The 25,656-nt window shown below is 56.1% G+C and overlaps 2 protein-coding genes across 9 annotated transcripts; one reads left to right on the top strand and one right to left on the bottom strand.

Annotated features, from left to right (window-relative positions):
• Positions 1 to 326: 326 nt before the first annotated feature.
• Positions 327 to 9,579, top strand: FAM131A (family with sequence similarity 131 member A). 4 transcript variants are annotated; one of them, XM_069475251.1, is made up of 7 exons: positions 327 to 526; positions 1,736 to 1,796; positions 2,825 to 2,967; positions 5,566 to 5,659; positions 5,900 to 6,082; positions 6,245 to 6,361; positions 7,806 to 9,579. In XM_069475251.1, exons 4-7 carry the CDS (start codon positions 5,590 to 5,592, stop codon positions 8,279 to 8,281), a joined length of 846 nt encoding a protein of 281 aa, XP_069331352.1. In that variant the 5' UTR covers positions 327 to 526; positions 1,736 to 1,796; positions 2,825 to 2,967; positions 5,566 to 5,589; the 3' UTR covers positions 8,282 to 9,579. The 4 variants fall into 4 exon arrangements, with proteins under 4 accessions (XP_069331352.1, XP_069331353.1, XP_069331351.1 ...); XM_069475252.1 differs by lacking the exon at positions 2,825 to 2,967; XM_069475250.1 differs by lacking the exons at positions 327 to 526; positions 1,736 to 1,796 and adding an exon at positions 2,028 to 2,146 and having other exon boundaries at positions 7,806 to 9,565.
• On the bottom strand, positions 9,488 to 25,606 carry CLCN2 (chloride voltage-gated channel 2). 5 transcript variants are annotated; one of them, XM_069475244.1, is made up of 24 exons: positions 24,049 to 25,606; positions 21,558 to 21,714; positions 21,280 to 21,411; positions 20,781 to 20,909; positions 20,560 to 20,693; positions 20,377 to 20,454; positions 20,221 to 20,299; positions 19,979 to 20,104; positions 19,801 to 19,885; positions 19,613 to 19,714; positions 18,311 to 18,395; positions 17,991 to 18,146; positions 17,489 to 17,558; positions 17,136 to 17,246; positions 16,700 to 16,913; positions 16,312 to 16,445; positions 15,949 to 16,121; positions 15,720 to 15,834; positions 15,438 to 15,511; positions 15,143 to 15,196; positions 14,965 to 15,003; positions 14,686 to 14,790; positions 10,243 to 10,329; positions 9,888 to 10,100 (listed from the first exon to the last, which is right to left on the bottom strand). In XM_069475244.1, exons 1-24 carry the CDS (start codon positions 24,121 to 24,123, stop codon positions 9,906 to 9,908), a joined length of 2,709 nt encoding a protein of 902 aa, XP_069331345.1. In that variant the 5' UTR covers positions 24,124 to 25,606; the 3' UTR covers positions 9,888 to 9,905. The 5 variants fall into 5 exon arrangements, with proteins under 5 accessions (XP_069331349.1, XP_069331345.1, XP_069331347.1 ...); XM_069475246.1 differs by having other exon boundaries at positions 15,143 to 15,193; XM_069475247.1 differs by having other exon boundaries at positions 17,136 to 17,195.
• Positions 25,607 to 25,656: the final 50 nt, after the last annotated feature.

Below are 25,656 nucleotides of genomic sequence, written 5' to 3'. Positions count from 1 at the left end.
GCTCTCCTACCAGAATGTGGTACAACGCCCTGTGAAGGCTCTGGATTTCAGGCTGTTTATAGCCAGAGGATCCCTTTATGGCTTCAGGGTGTCATCTGTAAAATGAGGGGGTTGGATACAAGGTTTTCTGTCCCCGTGTAGTATGACTGGGCGGGCCTGGGTGAGTTTCCGCCTCCCCTGTGTTTCTGGTGGCTCCACAGTCGGGCCTGGGAGGAGAAGACTGGCGTTTTCCGACCTCGGCCCCAGGCCGCCCCTGCACGGCCGTGACGTCGGCTGCGCCCCGCCTGCTCTGAGGGTGACGCGGGCGGCCACGCCCCCGCGCTTACGTCACCGGCCCGGTTCCCTCTCCGGGGAGCGGCGGCGGACGCGCGGCTCCCACCCCCTCCCCTCCACGGGTTCTCCCCTCCCCGGAGGTGGCCGCGACCCGACCCTCTGCAAGGCGATGGCCCGGGCTCCGAGTGTGAGCTAGCGTGCCTCGGGTGCCGGGCCATGGGCTGTATCGGCTCTCGGAGCCCGGCGGGTCAGGGTAAGAGGCGGAGGCCGGGCGCGGGTTGGGGAGTCGGGCTGCGGCCGCCAGGTGCGCGGGCCGCGGGTGGGTGGGGGCCTTGAGGAGGGGGCCGAAGTCGGGAGGAGGAGGAGCCTGCACCAGGGAGGCGGGCCAGGCAACAGGAGGGAGCGGGAGTGAGAGGGGGAAGGGGGCAAACCGACTCTGGTTCCCTCCCATGGCCTGCCTGCTTCTGGGCGTTGCAGGGCAGACGCGTGGCCTCCCGCTGTCCGCCCCTATTCCCACCGTTAAGGGTGGCAAGAGGTGTACAGCCTTGGGAGGGGCTAGTCAGCCCGACGCCCCCACCTCTCCAGCCCATGGCAACTGGCCTTGCACGCCCACACACTCTCACTTCCCTCTGTGTACACCTCTCCCTTCACTGTCCTGGGAGTGGCCCTGTGCTGGGAACGTGCCATTCCCAGCTGTGTCCGTATCCTCTTACGGAGGTGGCCTTTAAATGCTGGCCAAACACCCTACCGCAGAGTTCTTGCCTACCACTCCTTCCTGAGAGTCAGCTGGTGGATGAAGGGGACTGAGGCCACATTTGGGGCACCTGTGAGCACCTGATCGCCTCTCACCTATTAAAACTGTTTTAATTTCCTTCCCCTATCCCCAACAAAAACAAAAAAATCACCCTGCTCTGTGGAGGGAAAGAGGAATCTAGAGGGAGGGCTTCCTTCTCACAGCTGCTGGCCCCTGCTTGGGCCTTGGTTTCCATGGATAATGATGCATGCCAGGGCTTGGCCTTAGTCCTTTGCATCTGGGGTTTGCCAGCCTACTTTACTTCGGTGTCATGGATTTCTCCAAGCCTAGGGCCAGACAGGGACTTGTGACATTGAAGGCTGGGTTTGGAATGGGTCTTGGGCCTTCAGGGCAGGTGGTCAGTCACAGGCCTTAGTGTGGTTGGTACTTGAGGTTCTTTGGAACTGAGACTGTGGCTGAGATTTGTACTTCCCTGGAGGAATCCTGGGACTTGTAGTCCTAAATTAACCTCATGGCTTTTGAAGCTGAGAAGCAGTAGCCTGCTCCGATTCCTCTGGCCCTCCTAAGGCTTGGAGTTCAGGAAGTCATCCCCTCCTGTAGTCAGGGGAGAGTTTGGTTGACCTCAGGACTGGCCTTGAGAGCCTTGATTAGGTTCCAGTTGGGGGCCAGGGATGGTCTGTAACCTCCTGTCTTCCTTCTGGTTGGTAGCATTTCTGGGGACCACCAGCTGGCTGAGGCTCAGGGATAGAGACGGCTGCTCCAGCTAAAGGTCAGTTGTGATGTACACTGCCTGTTGGCACTATCTAGGGGATGGGCCCCAGCTTCCCGAGCCCCAGAGAGCTTGGCTAGGCCCTGGCACTCCCACCTCCTCAAAGCCATGAGGCAGGAGTGTTCTCCTTATGTGACTAGGCACAGGTTCCAAATGGGGAGGGGACTGGCTCAGCATCCGGAGGAGCCAAAACAGGAATAGAACTGGGAGCTGAGCCTGGAGCAGTTCTGGGCTTTTGGTTCTCTGCATCAACACAGCCAGCATGCCTATGATTTCTGTGCTGGGCAAAATGTTTGTGTGGCAGCGTGAAGGGCCTGGAGGACGATGGACTTGTCAGACAAGTCGCAGAGGTGAGACCAGAGACCATAGATGTGATCTGGGAGGTGATGGGAAGCTGAGCAGTAGGGAGCTCAGGTGGCAAGAGGAAAATTACTCTGGCTTAGATATTGGGAACCAGGCTGAAATGGGGAGAACCAGGCTGGGGCCAGTGAGGGTATCAGGAAAAGGCTTTAAGGGACAGGGGTGAAAATCAGAAAAAATACTATGAGTTTATCAGAAAAGAGAAATAAAGAGCTGTGGACCAGCTGAAGCTGGTGTGAGGCAAAGAACCAAGGCAGCAGGGCTCCAGAAGGAAGGCAGCAAAGCCTGCAAAGGGTCCAGGGTGGTAGTGGGGAGGGGGCAGCGATGGTGGGAGAACTCAGTGTGCTTTCCAAGAGTAATGGGTAGTCTGAGAAACTGGGAGAAGATTCAGAATTTATTAATGTTTGAGTTTCACCCTAGGGTTTTGATGGCAAAATATATCCAGAACAGGAAGGTGGCCAGTGGGCTGCCACAAAATGGCTCAAGGGGCCCAAGGGTCAGGGCTGTTATGGATAGGGGCTTTCGGAGTTGAGGAGAGCACCCAGTGGACACGATAGTCTGGGGGGTGGGGGAGGGGCTGAGGAGAAATGATATGGCAATACTGGATGAAAATGGGGGTCTTGGCAAAAGTGGGCACTCAGCTGAACAGCCTTCCCCCCTCCCCTCAGTGGCCTCGGACCCCGCGTGGGCTGTGGAGTGGATCGAACTTCCCCGGGGCCTCTCTCTATCTTCCTTGGGATCTGCTCGGACCCTCCGAGGCTGGAGCCGGTCCTCCCGCCCTTCCTCGGTGGACAGCCAGGACTTGCCAGAGGTGCTGGGCCCCCCGTGTTGGAAGGGGAAGGAGGACCATATCCACAGAAAGGGGATCTACATCCCCCACCTCCGCCTAGCCAGCCTGCTTCTAGCTCCCTTTTCCGGCGAGCGGAGGCGCTATCCGGCCGGCGGGCACAAGGCCGCCCCCGCGCCGGTCTGCTCGGCTCGGCGCTGTGCCAGCAGGCGGGGTAGCTCGCGCCTTCGGCGCTGACGTCAGCGCATCCCAGGCCGTATCCCGGGAGACCCTGTTGCATGGTGATGGGTTGCCAGGGAGACATACACCTTTTCTCCGGGCCTGGGCCGCAGCTGCGCCGAGCGCTGGGTGGATGGCGGCGGCCGAGGGGAGTGAGGGGAGGGAGGGAGAACGAGCCAGGAAACACCCAGCAGGTGCTCCTCCCCCCAAGGCCTGGCCGGAGGCTACCAGCGCTACCCTGGGGGCCCTGTCAGCCAGGTACTCAAGGGGAGGGACTGCAAAGGTGGGCTTGAGGTCAAGGGGCAGGTGCAGCTGCTCTTGTGAGGGGTGGGAACGTGAGAGAGGAGAGCTAGGCAACGCAGAGCTAGGCAATGCTGGGGAGGGGGTGTGTGCCTCAGATTTCCTTCATTGAGGCAAACATTTGCTGGGGTTTGTCAAGGAGTTTTGAGCCAGGTGCAGGGTAGAGGCAGGAGCCCAGGTGGACGGGACTCAGGCCCTGCCATCCTGAGCTCCCTCAGAAGACATACAAGGGCAATGCTGAGGGGTGGGGGGAAAGTGTCAAAAGAGAGAGAGGGATGGTGGGCTGGAAGCATTATTAGGAAGTGACAGGCCTTAAATGGTAGGGAGCATTTTGTCAGGTAAGGATTGCATTCTTAGCCCACAGGAAACTGGGTTCCTTTTCCTGCAGGCAGGTGAGCTGCTTGCTGACAGGGGAGGCGGAGAAGTGGGGTTTTATTGGGCAGAGGAGATCAGTGATGGATTCCAAGGAGGCCTGGAAGGAGGCAGGGGCCTCACAGAATGGGCTCCTTCAGTGCCTGGTTATGAGGCTTGCACTAACCTCACTGGGCAGTGCGGGAGCCCAGAAAAGATTTTAAATAGGGCCATGCTGTGACCACTTGCACTCCAGGAAAATTGTTTACATTTATAGCTTACCTTATTCATTCAGCCTATGCATTTTGAGAGATTACTCCGTATTAGGCACTATGCTAAATACTGGGGTGCAGTGGTGACCAAAACAGACTGAATTCCTCAAAGAGCTAAAGACCAGTGAGGGAGACCCACAAGAGACAGGAAACACTCCAAATAGACCATAGTTACACACTGTGATTAAGGGCCACAAATGGAGTACCTTGGTAGAGGAGAGTAATTTGTTAGAGACCAGAGAGGGAGAATAGCCACTGGTGGAGTGGCCAGGAAGGCTCCTCTGAGGAGGTGATATTTCAGCCCAAACCGGAAGGATGAGAAAGCCAGCCAGCCATGGGAAGCATGGGGGGAAGAGATGGAATGTGCACACACACCATTGTGGGCTGAGAGAATAGCATGGAATTGGGGGAAGTTGGGGGAATGCCACTTGTACTAATCTGGGCAGGGGGCAGTAGGGCTTGAAGGTTAGTGGCAGGAGTAGAAAGGACAAGGGTCAAGGGTCATGTCAGAGGCAGAGGGGGGTGGAATCCCTAGGTCTTAACATCAGCTAGGAGATAGAAGACAATGAGATAGGAGAATGGTGTGCTGATATTGATGTGGAAGAAGGAAGTCAGGAAGCAGGGCCAGATGTGCAGAGAAGGTGTTGAGTTTGATTTGGGTCATGCCGAGTTTGTGGCTTTGGCAGGCAGTCCAGGAACAGCTGGAATGTGGGATCTGAAGACTGAGAAGAGGAGAGGGGCAAAGGGAGGATCTTAAGGAAGTCCCAGATGCCATAACCCTCTCCCTCCCTCCTCTTCTCTCTCCTCAGAGGTCCCTCTCCTGGGTTCTTTTTTTTTTTTTTTTTTTTTTTTTGAGACAGAGTCTCACTTTGTTGCCCAGGCTAGAGTGAGTGCCGTGGCGTCAGCCTAGCTCACAGCAACCTCAAACTCCTGGGCTCAAGGGATCCTCCTGCCTCAGCCTCCCAAGTAGTTGGGACTACAGGCATGCACCACCATGCCCAGCTAATTTTTTCTATATATATATTTTTTAGCTGTCCATATAATTTCTCTCTATTTTTAGTAGAGATGGGGTCTCGCTCTTGCTCAGGCTGGTCTCGAACTCCTGAGCTCAAACGATCCGCCCACCTCAGCCTCCCAGAGTGCTAGGATTACAGGCGTGAGCCACCGCGCCCGGCCCCTCTCCTGGGTTCTTTACTTCCTGACCTGCCTCCTTCCCCTCTGGGATCTGGGAAGGTGAAGGGTTAGCCACAGTTCTGTTCCTGGGCCTGCCTGCATCTCCACTGCTCCCAGGGAGGACATAGTTTGCTGGTCCTAGCTTCTTACCCTCTTATGTGTCCCAGCAGCCACTGGGACATATGTGCTGCTCTGGTATCTCTTCCCAGCTCCCATCGCCCCCAGTGCCTTGGGTGGGGTATGGGCATGCTGGGGAGAAGGTCACTGCTGTCAGAGGGACACTGACCTTCTAATGGTATCACCCAAGGTGAATGTTGGAGATACAGTCGCGATGCTGCCCAAGTCCCGGAGAGCCCTAACCATTCAGGAGATTGCTGCACTGGCCAGATCCTCCCTGCATGGTATGCAGCCCCCTCCCATGCCTCTGGCTACTTTGTCCTTTCTCCTCCTTTTTGAATAGTCCCTTAGGGACTGTTTCCTGTAAGCACTTGCTGGGATCTCCCTTTTCCTCCCTTTCTTGAATGAATCCCAGCCCTTTCTCCCACCCAAAGGTATACGTGAATCCTAACTACTGGCACCCTTCCACTTCTCTGTCCAGGTGCTCTGTGGCCCGTGCCCTTACCATTCTCCCCTACCTCCAGGTATTTCCCAAGTGGTGAAGGACCACGTGACCAAGCCTACCGCCATGGCCCAGGGCCGAGTGGCTCACCTCATTGAGTGGAAGGGATGGAGCAAGCCGAGTGACTCTCCTGCTGCCCTGGAATCAGCTTTTTCCTCCTATTCAGACCTCAGCGAGGGTGAACAAGAGGCTCGCTTTGCAGCAGGTGGGTGGCAGAAAGGGAATTAGCCGTAGGGCTGCTTTCTCTTATCTCCTTGGATCTCACATTGGCGTTGGAGTCCTTCCACACTCCTGTCTCTTCTTCTCCAAGTTGAACCCTAGTCTTAGCTCACCTTCTCTACTAATGAATTCTGTGTCCCCTGAACAGGAGTGGCTGAACAGTTTGCCATTGCAGAAGCGAAGCTCCGGGCATGGTCTTCGGTGGACGGTGAGGACTCCACTGATGACTCCTATGATGAGGACTTCGCTGGGGGAACTGATACAGGTGAGGGATATCCCATGCTAGAGCTGCCAGCTGTGGTGAACCTGCCTGATAGGACTGTGTCATTCAGAGCCACACCCAGAATACCCTCAGCCTTTGGCAGGGGAAGGGAGAGGGGCAGACTCTGTCCATGCAGTTCTCACAGTCCAGGGTCAGGAGGGCTGTTCACACTCATGGGTGGGAAATCAACAGTTAGACATGAAGTAGTTCCCTTCCTATAGGTACTGAGCCTTCTCTGCCTGTCTGCAGTTGGTCCTTGTGGTCCCCCCCAAAACCAAACAAAAACCCAGAGACCTCAGTGACACCTTCTGTGCAGCCACATCTCTGGGAGGGTCTGCAGTGCCTTTGCCTTTTCCTCTCCAAGGCAGCTTTCTGGCTGGCTGTGGTGGGACAGATGAGCTGCAGCACAGCACCTCACAGGGCTGCGGCCCCAGGTAAACAGGAAGGCATGCTGGGCCTAGAACACCCACAGGGCCACTCTGGCTCCAACTCAGCATCCTTGCATTCCAGCCTGTGGGCCTTTCTCTGGGCCAGTGCTTGCAGAGGGGGCCCTGCGGGGCTGTGCAGCTGTGCCCAGCCCTCCTTTCATCTCCAGTTCCTGGGACCACATGGCTGACTTTCTCTGTAGCTTCTGGGCTCACGGGCTGCCCCTCCTTTGCTTTGAAGATTGCCTTTACCAGCCCCCACCCCTCTAGCTAATTAACGAGTTCTCCAAGGCAGGCAATACATTAGAGCATGTTGGAGACTTCTGCTGTGGTCCAAAGGGGACTGATTTGGATGCCTGAAGCCAAGATGGAACCCTAAACCACAAGCATTTTTGTTTGATTGCGTTCCAGGCCTGCTTTGACCCCTGGGATAATGATAATAACTAACATTTATCCAAGGCTGCTACTAGCCCACGTGGAATCTTTGTGCAGATTAGAAAAAGGTACTCCTTAAGGAGTGTGTAACAATTCACCTGCCAAATCAACTAGCCCTAAAAATATTTTATAAAAAGAAATTTAAATTAAATAAACAAACAAAAGAAAAAAGAAGTAGGTACTCCTTTCTCTGGCAGGCACAGCCCCATGCCAAGGCCTATTGCTTGGTGAGCAGAGTGTGGGCTGAATTTTGCCCTCTCTCACTGCCTTGTCCGGGCTCCCCTTGTGCAGTGAACCACCTCTATGAACATACATGGTGGCCCTGCATTTATTGCTTGCTTACTGTATGTCAGGTTCTCGATTGCTCAACAACCCCACAAGGTAGGTATATTATTAGAATCTCTAACTCACCATTAAGGAAACTGAGGCCTCAGAAAGTTGTGACTTGCCCAGGGTTGCCCAACTCCTATCCACCACCCTCAGAGCTATGCCAGGAATAGAGTGGGTGGGTGGGGGGAATGTGGCTTCCACGTTGGCCAATTGAAATGGGGCCAGCAAGGCTGTCTTCTTTTCTCTCCCTCTTACAGACGTGGCTGGGCAGCTGCCCCTGGGGCCTCACTTCCAGGACCTCTTCACCGGCCGCCGATTCTCCCGGCCTGTGCGCCAGGGCTCTGTGGAGCCTGAGAGCGACTGCTCACAAACCGTGTCCCCTGACACCCTGTGCTCTAGTCTTTGCAGCCTGGAGGATGGGTTGCTGGGCTCTCCAGCCCGTCTGGCCTCCCAGCTGCTGGGCGATGAGCTGCTTCTTGCCAAACTGCCCCCCAGCCGGGAAAGTGCCTTCCGCAGCCTGGGCCCATTGGAGGCCCAGGACTCGCTCTACAACTCACCCCTCACGGAGTCCTGCCTTTCCCCTGCTGACGAGGAGCCAGCCCCCTGCAAGGACTGCCAGCCACTCTGCCCACCACCAGTGGGCAGCTGGGAACGGCAGCGGCAAGCCTCTGACGTGGCCTCTTCTGGGGTGGTGTCCTTAAATGAGGATGAGGCACAGCCAGAGGAACAGTGACTCAGATCATGCCTGGTGGTGGCATGTGTCCCCTGGCTGCTGCTAGGGGCCGAGCCTCCGTGCCCAAGCGTGGGCTTGAGGCTCCCAGCAGAGCTTCGCAGCCTAGAGGGCTCCTGGGGGCACTCACTTCTCCATTGTGTGTTTTGCATGAAAGTGTTTGGAGAGGAGGCAGGGGCCGGGCTGGGGGCGCATGTCCTGCCCCCACTTCTGGGGCTTGCCGGGGGTTGCCCGGGGCCCCTGGGGCATGGCTACAGCTGTGGCAGATGGTGATATTCATGTTCTTAAATCAAAAACTCCACACACGTTTCCTCCTCGGACCATGTGAACCCCTGAGGGGGTTCTTGTGACTGGGCTGTGTGAGGGTGCAGTGGGAGGGGGCCCGGCCACCTCTCCACCCTCCCCATGCCTCTCTCTTCTCTGCTTTTCTCCTCACCTCTGAGTCCATGTGCAGTGCTTGATAGAATCACCCCCACCCGGGGGGGGCTGGCTCCTGCCCTCCCAGAGCCTGTGATCGAGCCATCTCCCAAGGGCCCTTGCCCACTTGGGCTCGTGCTGTGCTTCACCTCTCCATCGTCTCTAAATCTTCTTTTTTCCTAAAGACAGAGGGTTTTGGGTCTGTTCTTTCAGTCGGATCTTCTCTGGGAGGCTTTGGAATGATGAAAGCATGTACCCTTCCCCCTTTTCCTGGCCCCCTGATGGGGCCTGGGTCCTTTCGCAGCCCTTCCTAGGACGTGTGGGCAGTGTCCTGGAGGCTCACAGCCAGCCAGACTGCCCCACTCGTGCAGTTCTCCTTAGGGTGGAGGTGGAAGAAAGGAAGGCTCTGGTTGCTACAGAGCTGTGACTTCAATGTTCTTCCAGCGAGGCCCACAAGGGGGCTACAGGGGTGGCCGGGCAGTTGTCAGCTGATGCCTTTCAGGGGCAGGAATTGTGCCAATGAGTGACAGTCATGAGGGAGTCTCCCCTTGGGGAGGAAAGAGGGTAGTGCCTTTCTTGGCTGAATGAAAGGCCAAAGCTACAGTGCTGGGGGCCTCCCACCCCAGCCCGGGTGTTAATGACCATGCCGTGGAGGTCACTGGCATTCCAAGGACACTGGACTCTAGATTTTTATGGCTGTGGGGAGGGTGGGTGGCTGCGGAATTAGGAGCCTTATAGCCTTTGGCAGGTAAGAGGGCCCAAGGTAAGAACAAGAGCCAGTGGGCACAAGCATTCTATATATAAGTGGCTCATTAGGTGTTTATTTTGTTCTATTTAAGAATTTGTTTTATTAAATTAATATAAAAATCTTTGTAAATCTCTATATACATCTGGTCATTGGAGGTTCCAGTATAAACCCATCTTAGTTCTACCCCTTTCCCCTCAAAGGGGAAGCAGGGGCCCACCCCCATCCTGCCAGAGCAGTGCCAATTTTCCCGCCCTCGGAACACTTGCTGCAGGTGGGCACTGGGTGAGATTCCAGGTAGGATGAACTGGGAGAAGCTAGCACCCCAGGTCTGGAAGCAGGGCTGGGGCTCCAGCCTCTGGCTGCAGCTGCCTCCTGTCTTCCCAAGGCAAAAGGAATATGAGAGTTGCAGGATCTGGACTGACAGGCATGGCTATCACCATCCTAGGACACCCATTGAGGGGTTCACTGGCACTTGTCGTCGCTGTCAGAAGGGCTGGCCTCCCGAGGGAGGCCATGGCGGGAGCGGGGTCCCCAGAGTGCATGCACCTCGGTGGTCTCTGTGTCACTGCTGCTGGTGGCACTGTCTCGGAAGCTTGCGAGTGGTGGCCGGACTTTCACACCCTGTGCTGTGACGGAGCCCTCAATGGCTTTCCGGAGCTGGAAAGGTGATAGGGTCAGATGTCAGGACTCAGAGCTCCCTGCTCGGACTCCTCCCCAGCACTTCCCCCATGTAATCTTGCATGAGCTTCCATGCTTTGTTTTGAAGTGGAAGTGGCTTTGGTGGCCACTTTCATCTCACCTCCTTTAGGGTAACGATTCCAATGAGTCTGCCAATACTGGTGACATAAGCATGGTCCACTCCCAGCAGTGAGAAAATGGTGTGAGTCTGTGGGGTGGGGAGAAAACAGTTTGGACCCGATGTGTGAGGGGACAGCTCTAAATGACAGGCCATAGGGGCTGAGGACAAGGTCAGGGGCTGGAACAGAAAGGGTGCCACAGATAGAGGGGAAGGGGACAGGACTGCTAGAGGGAAAATAACGAGTGCTTCTGTGCCCAGTCCTCAGAACTTGGTAATGAAAATCCTTATGTTGCTTGTACTGATGGAGAAACGGGACAGTGAGGATTCTTAATCCCATGTTAGCAAGGAGGATGAGAGAGCCACCATTGAAATATAAAATCTAATGACTGGCCAGGCTCCATGCTAGGTCTTACATATCACTTAGTTTTAATACGGTCCTGAGAAGTAGGTATTAGACTCATTCCACAGGAAAAGCAGCATGAGGCTCAGTAGTAAAGTGACTTGTTCCGGGTGGGCCATCAGGAGTGGTGCAGCCCCAGGTCACTTTTCATTGATACTATGGAGGGAGGAAACCTAGCCCCAGTCCTCTTATGCACATGTCCTGATGAGGCATGTTAGTCTTAGTCATGGATACACCCACACCCCCCACAGGGGCACTGGACCCTGAAGCCTGTGCCTCTCCCTGCTGCTTCTCATCTGCCCTACCATTACAGCTGGCTGGCCAGTTCTGGTATCGCCATATCCAGCTCTGAGACCCCAGTCTTGGCCTCAAGCATACTACATCTCTCACACAGTTTGCCTTTTCTGGGGTCCAAGCAGTGGCCTAGGTCCTGTTCAGATGCAGCTTGCAGTCCAAGAGGACAGCAGTTGCCCCCAGCCCCCCATGTTTTTCTTGCTTTGGGCCCTCCCCCAAGCTTTCAAATGTAATCACCAAGAAATCACCAGAAATTGTCAGCCAGTTCCCCTTGTGCTGTCAGTAGATTTTCTTGGGCCAGATGTCTTGAAAAATGCTCTCCTGACTCAGCAGTTCCTGGAATTTCTGTACTATCATTTACCTCGCTGTTCTGAGTTTACTTGTAAGCCTCCTGGCTTAATGTTTGAATCAAGATGGGCAATAATAACCCAGCTTCTTGATTACTCAGAACTCTTTTGTCTTAATATTTTTAAAATGTTTTCTTATACATTTGGAATTCTTTAGGAAGGGACTTCCAGAATTTTCCTTTCTCCATCCAAGGCAAGACAGTACTTATAAAAAGGGGCAAGAAGTTCAATTTTAGAATAAGCTCTTGTGGTTAGCAAGTTCCTCCTTGTATCTAACTTGAATCCTACATGCTACAAGTTAGCTTTAATTACCTTATCCGACTTCAGAGGGAAACCTTTTTATTATAAGGTTAGTTGTTTTAATAATCTCTTAGCCTTGTCTTCTTATGGTCACATAATCCCCTCATCTCCCAAGGAGCCTATTAAATAGTTCTCTTGGATTTTCTTCTCCACAATCCTTATCAGGTGAGCTTCTGGCAAGCTCTATGCCTTTCAGGTTTGCAAACCACTTGTCCCTGGCAGTCACCAAGCCTTACCAATCTACTTCCTGAACCTCCTGGCCCTTCTCCTTGATTCCTAGCCTCAATATCCTTACCAGGACTGGGGCCACAACAGCCTAATGAGTTCTCCTGCTTTCTTCCTCCCTTCCCTCCATCTTGGCTCTGCCATCCTATGCACTTGGTCAAACTTGAGTAGATCCCAGACTTCCTAGAATGGCCTGTGAGACCCTTCCCAAGCCTCAGATTCTGCCATGTAGCCCAGCTTCCAGCCTCACATAATCACTCATCTTTTTCTGAAAACATCCATTTCTTCCACACTTCAGCTCTTCCCTCATCACACTATCTTTAAAGTTCATCTCTCTGCATAAGAAGGAGTACTAGTAATTCCTGATATATAATGAAAGTTTACTGTGTGCCAGGTACTATTGCAAGTGCTTCACGTTTCAAGTCCTTTAATTCTCAGAAAACCCAATGAAGGCCGGGCGCGGTGGCTCACGCCTGTAATCCTAGCACTCTGGGAGGCCGAGGTGGGCGGATCGTTTGAGCTCAGGAGTTCGAGACCAGCCTGAGCAAGAGCGAGACCCCATCTCTACTAAAAATAGAAAGAAATTATATGGACAGCTAAAAATATATATAGAAAAAATTAGCTGGGCATGGTGGTGCATGCCTGTAGTCCCAGCTACTCGGGAGGCTGAGACAGGAGGATCGCTTGAGCCCAGGAGTTTGAGGTTCCTGTGAGCTAGGCTGACACCACGGCACTCACTCTAGCCTGGGCAACAGAGTGAGACTCTGTCTCAAAAAAAAAAAAAAAAAAAAAAAAACCCAATGAAGTATGATCCCCATTCGACAGATAAGGAAAATGAAGCACAGAAAGACTAAGAAATTTGCCAAGGTCACACAGCCGGCTAGCATGGGGCAGAGTGCGGGCTTGGGCTCAGCCAGTCTGGCCCTAGCGTTGACACTATGGCCTCCCTTGCCTCTACACTGCTTCTCCATAGGTGGCCTCTGAATGAATGAGATACTTAGCTGGTGCAGAGATCTCAAGCTGCAGGGGCTCCTAAATAGTCCCCAGTGTATTCTATCTGAATGTTTCCCTCCTGAACATTTTAATTGGGCTACTACTTGTTGATTCCTCAGGCCTGCAAGGACATTTTGAATTCTAATCTTTTGTGTTCTTATCACTTACAGTTCTTTGTACTTTTGCTAAGTTGTTTCCCTCAAAGGCTTCTTCTCTTCCTCTGATTTTTAAGTTTGTAACAAACACCTACTTTGTTCTTTTTCATTTTAATTTAATTAGACATCAGGGAGCCCATTGGAGGGCCCTGCATTTCTTGGGCTTGGAACAGTGAACAGACATGGAGAGGGACAACATGGCCTTCTGAAAGAATCCTGGGAGCAGGGCCAGGAAATCTGGGCTCTCGGCCTGACTCTGTTATACTAACTCGGGCAAATGGCCTCCTCGATGCATGCCTCAGTTTCCCTATGTATTAAAACAGTTAAAGCCATAGGCTTTTGAGTCAGACCATCTTGGATTCCAGGCCCAGTTCTGCTTCTTACTAGCTGTGTGACCTTGGGCCACTTGCTTAACCTCCCTCTTGAATCTAAGTTCCTCATCTGTAAAAACTGGAATATCACAATGTCTATCTTACAGCATGGCTGTGAGGATTAAGTTAGATGTGACGAGTTTAGCAACAGTGTTTGGCACATGGCAAGTGCTATGTCAGCATTATTATCATCATCATCATGGATATTTGGGGATTAAGTATAATCACTGTGGAAAAGCTTTAGTGGTCTTAGGAAGAAAGGCTTTAAATAAAACCCTGTGTATTATTTTCAGGCCTATCTCGTTTTATCTTGCAACTGCACTGCAGTAACCCACTCACCCAAAGGCTTTATTACCTTTTGCTTTTTTGTTTCTCTTTTGTCCCCTGTCCTTCCTGCCTTGGCCTCTGCTTGTCTTTGCCATGCTGGCTCTTAGCATAGCTTGTGTCGAAGCTAGCCACCAAGCTGCAGGACGTGGGAGTGTTCACCCTCTGTCCATCTCCTTCTCCCACGTTCCCCAGTGCCTCGAGGCTTGCACATTAAGGCTGTCAGAAATTTAGCCAAAACACCCCTTGGCTTTTGCTGGTCCCAGGAGCTGTCCTACCAGCCTGCTGGGCGTGCCTGCACTCCCCCACTTCACTTGGAAGCCTGAAAGTGCCCAGGGATGTGGGCTGCCCCCTCCTCGGGAGCCCCTGCCTTCCCTTGGTGTCTGCCTCACCACCAGCCAGTTTGTGCTCAATTTCTCTCCCCATTTCTGCAGGCCGCTTTGCCCTTCTGCTGAGCTGTCTTCCTGTGTCCTCACCAGTTTTCCTTTGGCCCACATTAAGTCAGACTTCTGGGGTCTGACATTCCAAGCCCCCCACTGGGTGTCTCTCATCTTTGTTTATCTCTTCTCTGCAGTCTCCCACCCCTACTTGGATGTTTGTTAGTTTTTTTATTAGATTTTTCTTATCCTGCCTGTTTCTCACCCATTTTTTTCAGCATGGTGTATCAGCCTTGTTGGGCTCTGGCGGCCTCCTGCCTAGCTCTGACCCTGGCCTGGCCTTCTGGCTTCCACCCAGCTCCAGCCCAGTCTTTGTTGCTTCTTTGGTCCAGAGTTCCCCGGGGGCAAGGCTGAGTAGAAGAAAACTGATGCCTGGCTCCACCATAGGGCAGGAGGAGGCTAAGGGGTCCCGGCTTCTAGCCTCCCATGGTCCAAAACAGCAATACAGCTGAAAAACATACCAGCACAGAGCCCACTCTCTTTTCCTCCTTCCTTCCCCACTGGCCTGAGTCCAAGCTTGCATGTGGGGGCGGTCCTAGATCCCCACCCTGCTCTCCTGAGAGCCCAGGCCAGCCCTGGGCGAGCTGCTGGCCCTACCTTGTGCAAAGAGGTCCGCTCCACCAGCTGGAAGGGAGCAGGATCAATTTTGCAGTCACTGAAGTTGACAGGTTCATCCAGTTGCTGCTCCTCCCACTCCAGAATCTGAGGGAAGACACTAGGAGGCTCAGGGAGAAGGTGCACATAGCTGACCTCACCTCCCCGGAACCTGGCCTGCCCTTCTTGCTACCCCATGGTCCCTCCCATGGGGACAGCAGCCAAGATGATGACTGAATACACCCAGGAAGAAACAGGGTCCAGAGTCCACTGGCACCTTACCTCCTCAGGGCTCATCTCGCCTTCCAGGTCCGAGTCACTCTAGGAGAGAGGAAGGGAGGTTGGCAGCGAGGGGCTGGGGGGAGGGGGTGTACTGCTGGCTCTGAGAAGGTTTCCCCAGCCTAGACCCTGGCCCTCCCTGTCTAGTGTTCCTGAGCTGCAGGAGAGAGGGTGTGCTTACCGCCAGGGAGATTCGGACCCGCTTCAGCTTGCGCTTGTCACAGGATTCCGACTTCTCCAATTTTGTCAGAGCCAAACCAGAAAGAACAGGAGTTGAGGTTATAGGGAGGGGCAGGTGAGGGGAAGCGGTGGAGCCCAGGAGGATGGGCACACTGCAGGCCATAGCTGACAGCTAGGAGGGCAGAAGGGCAGGGAGAATGGAGGCAGGCACCGCAGGGTTGATAGAGAAGTGGTCTCAGTGTCAGAGAGGGAGCTGGGGAAAAAGCAAGCCGGGAGGAGAGGCTCCAACCACTCACCTCTGAAGCAGCCTCAGGAGGTGGACTGCCACAGAAGAGGCTCCTGAGGGCAATGCCTGCTGACTCCACATTCCCTGTGTTCCCAACACAAGGCCCCAGGGGGCAATGTCATCTTTGGGGGACAGGACCAGGAAGGCAAGGGGAGAGGCATCCTAGTTCTACCCCTAGCCCATCTGGGCGGCCTCTTCCAGCTGGGATGTATTCCCGCAGAAGGGCTGGGCAGGGGCCCCAGTGGATCTCAGTGGCTCAGCTCAGGCTCTGTAGGTGGAGAGATGGGCTTACCTGTGGGACTCTCCCCGAGGTTCATGGTGATGCTGGGCCCCCTCTTGAGAGCAGGCTTTAGGGGCTTGTTCGTCTCCCCCCGGGTTGCAGGGAAGCCTGAGTCTTCTGTGTTCACCTGCATGGGCAGGAAGGGGCTGGTGAGGCTGTGGCCTCAGATCATCCTCTGTATTGCCCTCCCAGTCAGTCTATACAGTGCCACTTAAAAAGTCTGTGTGGCTTTTCCCCTTACCTGGAAGCGGACAGAAGTCTCAGGGCTAGGGGGACTCTCCTGATCGGATGGTGGAGAGGTCTGGGAGGCTCTACGCTCCTGCATGTACTGCCGCCGGCGGGCCGGACTCAGCTGGGCCCCCAGCAACGCCACCACCTGTGAGCGCTCGATGGAGCCCAGCAGAATCATGGACTCTGGATAGAGCAGGCGAGAGACGTAGGAGCTGGGGGTGAGCCCTGCTCCCCCTGCTCCCTCCAGCCTTCTCTCACACCCAGAGTGGGGCCTCAGACACCACACACCAGAGGGAAACCCCTGAGCTCCTTCCCCTCTCCTGAGCTGTGACCCTGAGATACCCCTAGCACCTGGTCCCCCTCCTGGCCTTACCAGGGGACTCCACAAGGGCCAGCATGCGGCCCTTGGTCCTGTGCAGTGCCAGCCGCAGGTCCCGGAAGGTGCAGCTGAGGGCCACGTGGGGAACATCCCGCACCATAATGTCCTCCACTCTCACCCGGTACTGCCTGGGGGCAGAGAGGGGCACTTGGTTTGTAGTCAGCGTAGGGAGAGTAGCCCAGAACACTATCATCCCAGGGCCCACGGTGATGGGCTAGGGGTGGAGAGTCCAGAAGTGCTCCCTGCCTTTCTTTCCCAACAGTTGGGGCCAGCTACAGTGCCTCCAGGGTGTGGACAAGGGTGGCTCTGACCAGAAGGGAGCAAGGTCTTAAGATGCCTTCTGCCCCTCACCCACACCCCCCTGGCACCCGGCCCTCCGTACTGGTGGCGGCCCCAGCCCAGCTCAGGCAGATAGGGCAGTTTCTTGATTCGGATGATGCTGTCATAGAGTGAGGGCTGCAGGCTTTGGGCGACAGCGTTGGCCAGGATGACGGCGATCATGACGGGCAGGATGTGGGCGATCTGGCCTGTGAGCTCGAACACGATCACCGCCGTGGACACTGTGTGTGTCACTGCTCCTGCCAGCGCAGCCGCTCCTGGGGACAGCTACCCTCAGTCTCCTCAGGGTGCCCAGGCCCCAGAAGACCCTTCCTCCCCTGCTGTGGGGGGCCCCCTCAGGGCTGCCCAGTACAGTCCTGAGGACTGGGTCTCTGCATCCGAGGGAAAGCCAGTTTCTGCCAGCAGGGGGCACTAGCGTCTCAGACCCTGTGGCCAGGGCCAAGGGTCTTGCAAGGCAGATGCAGACCTGGGGTACTCACCAACCACTGCATAGCCCCCAGGCACAATCCGGTAGGTGCTGCTGTCCGTGTGAATCCCATCTGGGAACCAGGCAGCCATGCTCTCACCCACCAGACGCCCAAATGCCGCTCCTTCAGGGAGGGGGTGGGAAGAGAAAGAGGTAGTGGAGGGGGAGGGGGGGCACTAGGAAGAGAGAGGGTCAGAGGGTGGGGGAGGGGCCAGCGGGTCATTCAGTGCAAGGGACAGCCCCTGGGGGTTGGGCTCAGGCTGGGGCAGGACCAAAACCCGCTCCTGGGCAGAGAGGGGATGGACCAGGGGGGTGGCCAGAGGGTGGGGAGGGTACAGGCTGGAGAGCTGGCAACTGAGAACTCACCAATGACAAAGACAGGCATGAAGGCCCCGCAGGGCACTGGGATGGTGGTGGCCAGTGCAGACATCCAGAACTGCAGGGAGGAGGTGGTTCAAACAGGCAGAGGCGCTACCTGGTTCCAGGCAGCCCCCACTCCGCCCAGAGGAGCCTACCTTGCTTATCAGGCAGGCACAGAATCCCCAGAGGTGAAGGGAAGGGGACAGACTCGGGAACCAGATGGCTTCGGTTCAAGTCCTCACTCTGCCATCCAGCTGTGTGCCTTTGCACCAATTACTTTACCTCTTTGTGCTTCAACTTCTCATCTTTATTTTTTATTCCTCTTTTCCCATCAGAAAGAAGCACATTTGAAACTCCTCATCTTTAAAACAGGGATAATCACAGTACCTTTCTCGTGGTGGTGCTGTGAGGCTTAGAGGAGTTAGTGCTATATGGCAAGTGCTTAGAACAGGGCCCGGCACCTCGTAAGTCCATGTAAACATAGTGATCAATATGTAAGGAGCCCCACCTTCATGAGGATGAAGATGACCAGGGTGAGGAAGACATTGGCGCGTGGTGGGTTCCAGGCCTGTGAGGTGCTGGGAGGTTCTAGCTCCTCCACCAGGCCCTGGCGAACCCACGTCCGGTTGTCAAACAGGGTGACCAGTGTCTCTTTCTGTGAGAGCTAAGGAGAACAGGGTGCTTCAGGCTTGGCAACAGGCAGAATGAAGGGAGGGGTCCACAGGAACCCACTGGGAACAAAGGACCCTGTAGTCAGGCTGGGGCTGCTGACTTTTGAAGGAATGCGTCCCAAGGGAAGGCACAAGTTTCTCCTCTGCTTACAGTTACCTGTCCAGCCATGAACTGTCCAAAGCCAGGGGGGAATGTCAGAGTGGAGATGAGCAGGGTCACCAGAGCCGGGAAGAGCAGGCGTCTAGAGATGTAGGTTTCACAGCATCAGACATGGGTGGTGATGGGCTGGGTGCCCTCACATACCTCAGGGCTGAGGTCAGAGCAGAGCCTCTTCCATGAAAGCACAGTCCTGAGAGAAGGTCCCCTTTGCCACAGATGATACATACGATAGCCCCGAGGCTGGTGCTAGACCAGCATGATTATAAGAACTGGGGGTCTGACCCAAAGGCCTTTCTGTTGGCCCCTGACTCCGTAAGTGGACAGCAGCAGCAGAGAGTCCATCCCCTCAGCCCTCTCTTGGACATCACTGAGCTGTAACTCCACCCTCCGCCCTCAGAAGCCCCAGCTAAAGGGTGCATTGTGTGAGGGTAGAGAGAAGTTTCTGCCTCTGTCTGTCTCCCCGTGGTGACTTAGAGCGAAGGTCAGTGTTGCGGGAAGCTGTGGTCACTCAGGCAGTAGCTCCCTACAGAGGTGCTGTAGGGAGCGGGTTCAGTTGGCTGCCCTCTCTCTGAAGGACATCAGTCCTAATGAAAGTCATGCCTCAGGCCTCCCCACTCTCAGTCCTTAGAGTTACATTGAGAGAGCTGTGCTCTGGAAGAAAAAAAAAATCTTTTTTTTTTTTTTTTGAGACAGGGTCTCACTGTGTTGCCCAGGCTAGAGTACAGTAGCATCATCATAGCTCAATGCAGCCTCCAATTCTTGGGCTCAAGCCATCCTCTTGCCTCAGCCTCCCAAGTAGCTGAGACTACAAGCATGTACTACTACCAATTAAAAAATTTTTTTTGTGGAGACTGGGTCTTGCTATTGCCCAGTCTAGTCTCAAATTCCTGGGCTCAAGTGATCCTTTCGCTTCAGCCTCCCAAAGTGTTAAGATTACAGGCATGAGCCACTGTGCCTGGCCTAAAAAATCTTATTCATCCCCCCAGGTCACAGGGAAACTGAGGCTCAAACAAACACTCTCCAGGGAGCATTACTATCTGGGCCACACCAGAGGACTTTAGGAAGCCTCAGTCTTTGATCCCAAATACCCTCTGCCACTGACTAAAACTTCAAAAGTGCCAATTTTGAAGTAATAGAAACATCAAAATGTTCAGTCAGCCTGGAAAACACCATTGGCTGCTTTTCCAGTGGAGCGTCTGTTTTTGACTGGGCCACTACCTCACCTGTCACTGTCTCCTGGCCCACTGTGGCCCTCCTGCAACCCAGAGCAGCCTAGAGAGGAGCCTAGAGCCAACTTACTTCCTCATGAGGAAGCGATTGATGGTTTTCTGCTTCCGCATCACCTGGACAATCTTCCTGTTCAGGTAGACAAAGAGGGCTCCCCCGAAGCCACTAGCAATGCTGGAGAAGGAGGAAGCAGGGTGAAGGGAGTCTTCTTGTGGAAACCTCCCTCCTCTCCCACACCCCCACCACTCTCAGCTCCTCACCCAATAACAGCAAAGGCTGGCAGTTCCTGCAGGTCAAAGGGGAAGTCGAGCCGGAATCTGGTTTTGAAGAGCGCGGTAATGGTCTCTGAAGGGAAGAGTTGCAGCGGGAGGCAGGTCTAGCCTCGTGGGCCCCAGACTGAAGCACCTTAGGCTCCCCTCATACCCTGGGTGACCCCACCTTCATCGCGGTTCCAGACTGCCAGGACCCGGAAGATGAAGGCACTGAAAGTGGCAGCAAAGAATCCCCGCCAGTAGTTCCGCACAGCGAAGAAGGTGGAGGTGACCTCGATGCTGAAGAGCACGCCTGTGATGGGGCCGGGGAGAAAGCCACCTGAGGCCTAAGGACCCAGATGAGTGGGGCAAAGGAGGAGAGGCCAAGGGCAGGGCTGGGGGCTGGACTGACTGAGGAGCCCTGCCTACCTCCGATAGGTGCCGCAAAGCAGCAGCCCACTCCCACGGCACAGGCAGCAGCCAGCATCTCTGTGTTCCGGGATTCATTCTGACAAGAATGGTGGCAAGGGGGTGTCAGCCATGAGCTCAGCAGCCATGCCTCCCCCTCCCCAGGGTGCCCCTTACCTCATAGATACCCCCAAAGAGGGAGAGGAACTTGCTGAGAAGGGCGGCGCACATGCTTGCAATGTGCACAAAAGGGCCCTAGGGGTGGAGGCAGGTGGTGAGTGGGGAAGGGGCCTGCCCTGACCTTGGCCTGGCCTCTTTCTCCACCAGGAGGGTCTCCTTTATTCCCCAACCCGAAGTTACCTCTTTGCCAAGTGGCATCCCGCTGCCCAGGGCACAGGTGAGCCCGATGACCTTAGCTACAAAGGTCTTGAGGGTGAGGTATTCTTTCAGCACCACTCCCCGCAAGATGGTCTTCATCTCAGGGATGCCGGACCCTGGAGAGGGTACAGTCCCGGGAGAGTCATTTGATGTGTCCATTTCAGGAAGCCCGCCCTCTGCCCTCCCCTTTTCTCCTATTGTACCAACAGCCTGAGGGGCTAGGATCTGTGTGAATCCGGCTGAGAATGTTATGAGGACGACAGGGTAGGTGACCCAGGCCAGGTACTGGAGCAAGATGCTGGTGTTTAAGCCCTGGGACATCCACTGCTGAGCTGTGGGAAGAGAACATGTTGATGGACCCCTGATCCATACACACACCAACTCCCTGCCTGGCCACTGGGACATACTGATGTGACAGCTTGTCCCAGGGAAGACCTCACAGAGCCTGGGCACAGAGGGAAGGGAAGGGGCCCTAGAGGGCATTCACTGGGACAAAGACCATTTTAGGTAAAACGGTCAGTGGAGAGGGGAGGCAAGAAGTTGTAGCCTATGGGAGTGGCAGCAATTATGCCTGAATATGGACAGTCAGACTTGCAGGGGAACGTGGTCAGTGGCCAAGTAGCCACGATGCCTGGACAAGTGTGGCATGGAGGAAGCAGGTTGGTTCTCCCCAGCCCTCCCCCTGGCAGCTCTTGCCCTCACCCTGCAAACAGGCAGCAATGGCATAGTCCATGGCCCAGCTGACCAATGCCATGAGGAGCCCCAGCAGGACCAGGAAGATCCAGTCTTCACCAACCCTGGACACGAGGAACTTGTGGCAGTGTACAGAACAGACTGGGTGCAGGGAAGGGAAGAATGGGGAGGCTGGCACCAAAGTGCTCCTACCCGTTACCAGCCACCCCCCTCTTCCATCGGCAGCTCTAAATGGCCTCGGTGCCCCTCAGCACAGCACAGGTCCCCTGCCCCAACTCAATTCTCACTGCGGCATCGGGCGCAACGGCTCTGTCCATATTCCAGGAGCTCTGGGGGAGCCCGAGGGGAAGGGGGACCCCTCCAGGGCTCAGGTCCTCCCAGGCGAATCCGAGCAGCTTCCTCTTTGGCAAAAGCCCCAAGGTCCTGAGTATACCGGCCATACATCTGGAGCAACAGGGAAGATGGGGACATTAGTGGTTGTGGGCTGAGTGGGGGTACAAGGAGGGCTCCTGGGGCCTTGACTCCCCTTCTCCCAGAGGCCCACATTGTATACCCTCCCTTGGACCCACAGTTCCCACTCTTGTTTGGGATATGGGAACAATGCACATTGCAGACTGTGGGGGCTGTCCTGGCCAGAGTGATGGGACAGCCAAGGTACAGGGACACAGCTCTGGGGGTGGCAGAATAATCGGTCCTCTTCTCACAGGCCTGGGGCGGAGGCACTGAGGAGGAGTGGCAGGGAAGTCCCCAGAGGAGGAAAAGATGGAAAAACCTAAGCCACAGTCTGGAAGTGGGAGGAGGGAGGGTCAGAGAATAAGGGATGGTCAAGGGCATGTGGGCAACAATAAGAGCCTCGTGGAGCTGGGGGCAGCTGAGCTGGGCCTAGCAGCAGGCGCAGCCCCAATCCTTATCACGTTCCTGCTGGGCCTCTGGCCTGTGACCAACTCAGCTGCACCCCTCCCACCCACCCTAATCCCCTTGTCCCCATTTTCCACCACCACCCCCACTAGCCTGCCAACCCAGCTGGGAGTGCAAAGCCTCTCCTGGTGGGTGAAGAGTGCTTGGTGGCCTCAGCCTCACTCTGGAGCTGCCCTGAGCCCAGTGGCAGGCTAGGGGACAGCAGAAGCTGCGGATGGCTGGGCTGTGACTGTGGATGCTGGGGTGATGGGAAGGGAAAGTTGCCTGCCCCAGCCATGGCTAGACCTGCCAAGCTGGGCGTGTGTTGGGGGGTGGGGAGGAGTAGATTCCGGCTGCCACCCGCAGAGCCTGGGGACACAAAGGGCTCCTGTTGGGGCTGGGTGGGGGGGGGGGGGAGGGAGGGAACGATAGAGACAGAGAGAGGGTGAGAGATAGAGAGTGAGGAAAGGGAGAAGCACAGAGAAGAGAAGAAACCAGAGAGAGGAGAAAGGGGAAAAGAGAAAAGGTGAGGGGAAGGGATAGAGGAGAAAAAGAAAGAGATGAGAGGGAAAGAAGTAGGGAGGAGGAAAGGAAAAGAGAGTATAAAGAGGCAGACACAGCATAGGAGGGGGAGGTGAGAGCTGTGAGAGAGACAAAGGGATAGGAAGGAGAAGGGGGAGAGGCTGGAGCAGAGAGTGTCCGGGAGAGAGCTTGACCCTGAGAGCTCATTCCAGAGATAGAGGCGGAAGGGAAGGAGATGGAGAGGTGGCTGGTGCAACCGGGGCACCATTTCAGAGGCAGGTGTCAGACTTCCTCTACCGGTGCCCCTATCCCTGGCCTGTGCAGACTGACACACATCTCCCACCCTATCCCAAGGGCTTGCCCCTTTACCCTTGCTCTACCCCTACCCTGCCACCTCTCTATGTCATCCTGTTTCACCCAGTCTTGTAACTGGGCACCTCCCAGGCTCAGTTACAGCCCAGGGCCTCTCCTCCTGGAGAGGTTTCCTCTCTGCCACCTTCCTGGGCAAATTCCAGCCCAAGCTGGTAAAAAGGAGCCATGAATCCATTCCTTTCCCTAGGACTCGGGTCCTCCATTTCGGTGACACAAGAAGAGTCAAATGACTTCTCAAACACTAAATAACAGTGTTGGCCATGAGTCAGCTCAGAGCTCAAGACCCCTGCTTCTAATAGGGTCAAGGGACACCCCTGGAGTAGGTGGGGGCTGGATGGACAAAGGTCCCAATTCCCACACCCATTCCTGCTTAACCCATTCTCCCTAAAGTTCCTGTCACCCAGGGTGACAGGCCACTTTTTTTCCAGAGAATCAACTGAGGAGTTCCTGCCAACGCTGGGTGTTGAGCCCCCAGAGGTGGGGACTGGGGCTGGGTTTGGATCTGATCATCTCTCTACACTCTTGATTCCATGCTCAGCACGGTGCCACCACGCACATGGCAGGGACACAGGAAATGTCTTGGATGGTGGACACAGGAGTGTGGAGAAAGTTCAATGGTGTCAGTGGTGCTGGGGAGGGGTAGTGGGGTGCTGAGACGGGCCTAGGTGGTGAGGGGGAGGAGCAAAGAAAACGTGCGTTGTGGGGAGTGAAGGGAAGGACACCTGGGACAAGCACCTGGTGTCCTTGTCCTCTGCAGGACCCCAGCCTAAGCCAGAAACCAGTATGCAGCTTTCCATCCCTTCAGCCCTGCAGCCTCTCGGACTCCCGAGCCTCAGTTTCCCCAGATTAAAAGGCTGGGGCAGGGTTAGGGTAAGCCCCTGGTCCTCGCACTTCCTAGGGTAACCCGGAGCAGCGAACCCGGGGCAGCGGTCCCGGAGCAGCGGTCCGGGAGCACACTCCCTCAGGGCTCCGCTCGGCTTCACTTACCAGGGTCTGCTCGTACTGCAGCGCCCGCGGTTCCATCCCTTCCTCCGCCGCGGCCGCGCCTGCTGCGGCCGCCATCTCCGCGCACTGCCCTCTCGCCTCCCTCTGCGGCTCCGGCTCTGTCCTGGACTCAGCTCCCGGCCCGCAGAGTCCGAGCAGGCAGCCGTCCGGTCCCTGCAGCCCCGGCGGCCGAGTGCAGAGTGCGGCGGGCCCCGGGCGGGCGCCGCTAGCGCAGCCTCCAGTTCGCGTCCCCTCCTAGGCGGGCGGGCCGAGGGCGGTGCCCTCTGTGCTGCTCCGCCCGCCGGCCCAGCCGGAGGGGCCGCCCAAGCGGGGCTGGGGTCTGCGCTGGGGCTCCAGAGAGGCGGCAGGGGGCGCTTGGAACGCGCAAGCCCGTGTCCCCATCCCGGGGAGGCCCGGAACTGAGAAGGGGGCCCCGGGCCAGGGCGGGGGCGGGTCCGCTGGCACGTGGAGGGGCCGGGCCGGGGCGGGAGGGACTGGAGACGCTTGGGCTCAGTCGGGCTTGGGGCTGGGGGCTGCAGAGGCTTCCAAATCGGACTCTTCTGGTCCAACCTGTCCGGAGCAGCCCCCTTTCTGCTCCTCCGAAGGGGCAAGCGGCTCAGACGGGCCTGGGAAGACCCACCCGTCTGGGGTGAGAAGCAAAACTGGGAGGATTCGGAGGGGGATTGTGGGCCGTCTCCCTCATCCCCTCCCTTTCTCTTTCCTTTCCTCATGGCACCCCCAGGGAGGTGCACCTGGAGCAGCCAGGCCTGCGGGGGCGTGCGCAGGTGGAGGTGGGGAGGGGACGCGGAAGGGTGAGGCCCGAGGGAAGGGAGCTCCTAGGTGCAGGAGGCGGGCGTGGGGGAGCAGAGGTCGCTTCTCCCTGGCTGGGCCCAAGGAGAAACCCGAGTAGCTGCTGACGTCTCGCCGCCTTGGGGGAATGGCATAGCTGGTGCTCTGCGTTCTCTATCAGGGTCCAGGGAAGGATAGAACAGAGGGTGGAGTGAGCGCAGGGTGGATGGGCAGTGTTAGAGATAGTGTCAGAGTGAGGGCAGTGCCCAAGAAACGGACAGTGTGAGGGAAGGGGCAGTACTAGGATAAAATGGCATTTGGGAGGCAGAGGCGTTGCTCAGGGGGCCGGGGCGGTGCCTAGGAAGGGGGGCAGTGTGAGAGAGGAGCCAGCACGCAGGAGGAAGGGACAAGAGCTGGTATCCAAGGGAGAGCATAGTGCCAGGAGGAAAGGGCACGTAGGAGATGAGTGCCCAGAAGGAGAGGGCAGTGGTGAGGGAAAGGGGCAGTAGCTGGAGGGGAAATACTCAGGGGAGGGGTTAGTGCTGAAGGGGCGGTGTGGGGGAAGAGGGCAGTGGTGGGAGGGTGCAGTACCAACGAAGGGGACAATGCAGGTTTTCCTCTTCCCTATGGTGACATCATGGCAAATTCCCAAACTGGACGGACCCGGCTCAGGTGACGTCCAGAAGGGCCGAGCTGGTCCAGGCCGGCCCTGGGGGCCTCGGTGCCGGCTGGAGGAGCTGGGCACAACTCCCTGCCCGGCCAGTGCTCTGGGGGCGGGGCTCTGCTCCACCCGCCCTCGGCGTGGACTGTGCCCTAGGTGGG

This window comes from Eulemur rufifrons, chromosome 7, assembly GCF_041146395.1.
Source record: "Eulemur rufifrons isolate Redbay chromosome 7, OSU_ERuf_1, whole genome shotgun sequence".
Taxonomy (NCBI): Eukaryota; Metazoa; Chordata; class Mammalia; order Primates; family Lemuridae; genus Eulemur; species Eulemur rufifrons.
This window is presented reverse-complemented; position numbering and strand designations above follow the sequence as displayed.